This window comes from Guyanagaster necrorhizus (assembly GCF_019112545.1).
Source record: "Guyanagaster necrorhizus MCA 3950 unplaced genomic scaffold BT62scaffold_23, whole genome shotgun sequence".
Lineage (NCBI taxonomy): Eukaryota > Fungi > Basidiomycota > Agaricomycetes > Agaricales > Physalacriaceae > Guyanagaster > Guyanagaster necrorhizus.
This window is the reverse complement of record NW_025064902.1, coordinates 3128-8725: the sequence shown is the minus strand read 5'-3', so window position 1 is coordinate 8725 and position 5598 is coordinate 3128. Positions and strand designations below refer to the sequence as shown.

Sequence of the window (5598 nt, the reverse complement as noted above, 5' to 3'; positions counted from 1 at the left end):
AGTCTCTTGTTTGACTCAAATGACAGTGCAATGTGCTGGAACTTTACTGGCACCAAACCTGGAGCATCTCACCTCAGGTCATTTCAAATAAGGGTTCTATGTTAAAGTGGTGAGGATGATTCGGGCGCGATGGTACGCGCCTTTTGAGATGTATCCGGACATTTGTGCTCGTAGACACGAAATCAAGGAGCGACGCTATGTACGGAGTGGAAGCGATGATCAATTAGGGGCTGGATGTCTTGTAGCGAAGACGCATGTGGCATTCATTTAAATTGGGAGGTGAGAGCTCACACTTCCCAAAAAACATGAAGTCAGGTACCTACCTTCGAAGGCTCACCGGTCGTCCGCTGAGTAACTGTCTTTTTTCGAAGTTATTACGGCTCAAAGTGCCAAGGAGAAATTTGTAGCTTCCTAAGCAATGTCCACTCCACGTCGTATCACGGCTTGTGCCTGGGCACGGGCACTAAAGAGGATCAGAGCTTACGTACCGAGAAACTCGCACTCATGCTTTACTAGCGGCTGCCAATTTTCAATTGCTGCGTCTTCTGGTGCTGCGAGATCCTCATCCTTATCATCATCATTGTCATTACACAGCACGGCACACTGGGGCTTGCCGGACGCAAGCCCATGAATCCAAGCTTTCCTACTTCAAGACCTTCATCCACGGCCACGACATAGCGTCGATATTATATTTTCAGATGATTCGCATTGAACACAAAACACGCCGATTCGCCGCATAAGGATGATTTTTCTTCCATCTGTCAGTTTTAAATGACTTTCTTAGTCGTACACCCTGGTCTCCCTTCGTCGTAAAGGGTTCGGTTCATGCTGGTACCGCCGGAAAAGTACGGGCCAAGGCGGCAAACCTGGTATACCTCCATTACATGTACATATCATTCTTATTCTTATTTAAAAAGTGTTCTACAGTCCAAATGTTTGACTGTACGGTGGAGTATGCGATATCCGAGTCCAAGACAAAAAAGAAAAAATATAAAGGTACGTCGAGCGGCCAGATTACTGTCTGTGAACTATAGCTATTACAGCTCCGATCTCCAAGTCTCCTCTCACAACTTAAATAATGGTTAAGCACTGACAATGACTAGGTAAGCCCATCGCTCCGTTGAGCACGAGTAAAACGAGTACTCACTTAGAAGCAGAGGAGAAAAGCTATTAGGACACGACGCATCCGCCGTCCATTGTCCATCCCTCGGCTGCTTCGTTTTGAACTGGCGCAAGTCCGAAGATCAATTCGGCAAAGTTGTCCATGAGGATGAGGATGTTTGTTGACGATAACTAGGAGTGCAAACCAGTGCAACAAAAATTGGGTGAAGACTGTGAGACAGTCTATCCAGGCATTTTATACCTGGACACTGCGTGGTTGGATCCTATTGTCTTGGCCCAAAACGCCAACAATAAGCTAGCTATACGGCGCATTTCTGGTGTCGACGAACGGATCTTGCTTTGTATTTAATCGATGCAGCGGGCAAATCGGTGAAGTATTTCGGGACATTTAGACGACGGGCTATTCGGCATGAACAACGCAAGCGCTGACTTCATCAACACGATATTGGGATATAACTATTGTGCCCTTGATGGACTTAATCCCCGTCGCTTGAACCGGGAATGGAGAAGAAATCTTATTCGGGTTTTTTTACGTTTTGGACTCGGGCCATTCACACGACCTACTCCGGGTCTCGTCGGTCCTATTGTTGAGTGGGGGCCCAAAACGCTGTTCATATTGGGTAGTATAAGGGATCTGACACAATACTACTAGTACAAAAACGTAAAAAGGTCGCAAAGGACATAGTCGCGAGCACTCAACTCATGAGTTAGATGTCGTCCCCCGTCAAAACTAGTTCCAATTTTTGAAGAATACGATGATAAGGTTCGATGCTATTATTATTGTATTACCTAATGTTATACGTGTCCTGAATAGGGGTGTCCTTCATCGCATGACATTAGTACTGCAAACGATATTGTAACAGTGCTAGTGAGCGTTCTCTAGAACGAACAAATAATTTCTACTGCTATATAGATCTCTACCACAGAAATCTAAAGTAACTGTCACATACATTCTATGTGAACTACGGCAGAAAGCCGGAAAAAACGCTCTATAGTAATATCGCTAATAACGATAGTCGACATCATGATAATTACCATGCGATTCGCGCAAGGAACGATGACAGGCGCATCCTGTTCCACCATTTGCGTGCTTCGTCAAGGAAAAGCATTCCGATACCATATCTAAAGCAAGAAAATTGAACGTCATATTGCACAGTTTCGGCAGAAGATAAACTTACGCAATTGGCAGGAAGAAGAACTCAACACTGACTCCTCGCGTCGAAAGAACCCTTTGGAACCAAGGGATGTAAGAGAAGAAGCTGCTCGGATTAATTAGTATGAAACTAAAAGAAAATACTGTGGAGAAACTGACCAGGCAATAACGAGTGCAGCAGCCATAGCAGGGAAAATGAAAAGATTGCGCGTTTTGGAACCAAAAGGATTTTGTTGAAACAACGACAGTCTTCTGGTACGTGTCGCAAGTAGATTGAACCACTGCATTATGACCAAATTGAAGAAATCTACAAACTACCGTCAGTGGGCGTCGATAACAAGAAACACAAAACTCCTTAACAGATAGACTGTGCCCTGTTCGTAAGCTCCTGAATCCGCGCGGGGTTTACGTCATAATTTCCGTATTTGAGCCACAGGGCAGAGAATGGGACGCCATGGCGCTGAAATCCGAAATAGAACGCTCTGGTTTTAATATCTGATTCAATGAAAAGCCAGAGGATGGATAGCGAATGGCTCACCCAACCATGGATGTTGCTGTTTCTATCAAGCCCAGAAAGAAATACGCATGCAGCAAGAGTCTCCAGTTGACCAAACGGTCCTTTCGGCGATCACGAGGACGGCGTAATAATAGATCTGCTTCGGGCTTCTCTTTCACCATTGACAATGCAGGAGAAACATCCGTGAAAATACAGATGATGATCATCTGGAAATTGCTCAGTGCTTGAGGCACCCCGGTGAGTATATTGAGAACGATAGGCATGAGCTCAGAGAAACTGCCTGGTTGTAAAGTTACAATCAACCAGTCAGAGAATAGAATTAGTATAGGGATAACGTACCAGCAGGCAAGAGATACAATATTGACTTTCGAAGGTTCTCAAAGCACAAGCGTCCATACTGGATTCCCGTGATGATAGCAGAAAAGTCTGAGAGCAGAATCAAGTCCGCGGCCTCCATGGCGACTTCGGAACCTCCAGCGATCGCCACTCCAACGTCGGCTTGCTTTAATGCCGGGGAATCATTCACTAAGTAAGAAAAAAGGACGTCAGGAAAAAAAAATACCACAAGTCAAAAAGTCGATAAGCATTACCTCCATCGCCTGTCACCGCAACAGTACATCCCCCCGCTTGCAATTTCTTCACGATTTGCAGTTTCTGCTGAGGAGTTGTTCGGGCGAAAACGATCTCGTCAAAGGCGAGTGCCTGTTTCCATTGCGACTCAATCATGCCGATAAGGTCAGAACCGCTTAGGACAAGACTTCGCATATCCGGGACCAAGCGACTCTCAATATCGGGCTCGTACCCAGCCACCGACTCTAAAGAGGCGTCAGGCGGAAGGTCTTTAACATACTTCACTTCGCTCATTGGCGTCGTGATGATTCCCACCTGCTGAGCGATGGCGGCAGCAGTAGAGGAGAAATCGCCTTCAAGGTTGGTTTCAGTAATAGGGAACGTCTAGGACACGAAAACAGACCTGTAACCATTGCAAACCGAATTCCTGCTCGACGCGCCGTGGAAACGGTGCGCTTAACATCGCCTTTCGGTGGGTCTATCAAAGCCACCAAGCCAACTACTGTCAAGTCGAAGTTGAGACCAAGCATACGGTCTTCCATTGGAAAAGAACCAGATTTGACGAAAAAGTCTGTTGGAAGTTCGTCGCCGCGGATGACCTTCTTGGCCATGAGTAGAACGCGTTGGCCACTTGATGCGAATTGTTCTTGTATCGCCGAAAAACGGTCTACGATGGTCCCATCCAGTGACACAATCGATGCCTTCGAATCCATTATGTGGCTACACCGGCGTGATACTACCTCAGGAGCCTATCGCATTTTAGACAGTGATGACGGGACAAGACTTAAGCTTACTCCTTTGACCAATAGAACTTACTCCGATGACACATCAAAGCCATCAGAGGTAGTCGGTTTCTCTTGGGGAGGCACTTGTATGGCAAACTTATTCTCTATTATATCATTAGAAAGCTGGACATGCCTAGCAGCGACAGGCACATACTAGAATTGAAGGCAAGCTTCGCACACTCTATCCATGCTGCTCGGCTGCTTTCAACAGGATCGAAGCTCTCTGAAAACCGAAGTAGACCGGTGTCTACGCGCTTCGCATCAGTGGAAAGATCGACGTCATATTTAGAGACGTATACCCGTAGCATCTCCGTGAACCTTCCGAAGCTCCACAGGTAAGTCCCCATCTGGCTTGTCGAAATGTGCGTCGTTACAAAGCCCGCGGTTGCAGTCAAAAGCTTGATACACTACCCGAGAGTGTCATCTTCAGCTGCAGCCGTTCTTGCTTCTGAGACCGTCAAAAGCTCATCTCCGATAGCGACATTAACCACAGTCATTTTGTTCTGAGTCAAAGTACCCGTCTTGTCCGAAGCCCACCTCTCCCCCAGCCAGTTTGTTGCTGGTATAGCACAAAGTAATTTGGGCATGCAAGAGAACTTCGGACGATGCATCTCATGTTCGTTCCGCCCCAATTAGGATTCACCGATGAGATTCACCAACTGATGCATTCACCCAGGCTTGTGCCTTTTACCTTCATTCCAGTCCCCTGGACGGAGATTGAAGTCCATGCACTGAAGCACCCAAGATTGGTGCTATCACTCAAGGATACGCTGATGGATTTCGCAGGAGAAGAGGTAGAAGAAGCCTTGTGGGATTACAGTGAAGGTTTTCTGCATGAATGCTTCAACCCGCGCCATGTCTCTTGCGTTCCCGAGAATTCGGATACCGCAAGTACGCTCGACTCAGTTTTCTCTGTTGCATATATTTCTTCGGAGAGCTGGAGTGACATCCCAGACTATCAACAGGGAGCTGAGTCTGTCTCTGCTCTTACCTCATAACATATCCCGCAGCGAGCATCGGCACCATCAATCATTTTCGATTGATGACACATCAGATTCAGTGTCAGTAGTAGAGACAGGTCCTCCAAGCATCGTGCTATTGCCAAGTTTTACGACTCTTCCCCTAGCAGGTCCAGCAGCTCTGCCGGAGTACTCAAGATACGAGCCAGGCCATGTCCGAACATTTCATATCTTCGAGGCGATAAAAATGGACGTGACGATGTCTGCCACTGCGAAAACAGTACATCTCGAATAAATCCCGAAACAAATCTAGCATTTGTTGAACAGGCGCTAGGATCCGTAATCCACAGTAGCTTCTCTTAGCCAGTATCAGCTTGAATGCTAATGGCAGAAAAGACGCGAAAGTAGAATAAGTTCGGAGGAAGATGCTGGCTTTAGAATTGGTACTGGCGGAAAATATGATAGAGGCCAAATCATTCTATATGTATCGTT

At 46.5% G+C, this 5598-nt stretch overlaps 1 protein-coding gene across 1 annotated transcript; it reads right to left on the bottom strand.

Annotated features, from left to right (window-relative positions):
- Positions 1 to 1917: 1917 nt before the first annotated feature.
- On the bottom strand, positions 1918 to 5004 carry BT62DRAFT_995942 (calcium ATPase; the record flags this gene model as incomplete). The annotated part of the gene is made up of 15 exons (XM_043190554.1): positions 1918 to 1964; positions 2073 to 2125; positions 2158 to 2244; positions 2301 to 2381; positions 2435 to 2582; positions 2636 to 2757; positions 2814 to 3072; positions 3132 to 3317; positions 3383 to 3715; positions 3766 to 4082; positions 4179 to 4251; positions 4302 to 4498; positions 4559 to 4706; positions 4839 to 4878; positions 4966 to 5004. 15 exons carry the CDS (start codon positions 5002 to 5004, stop codon positions 1918 to 1920), a joined length of 2130 nt encoding a protein of 709 aa, XP_043036833.1.
- Between the last annotated feature and the right edge of the window lie 594 nt (positions 5005 to 5598).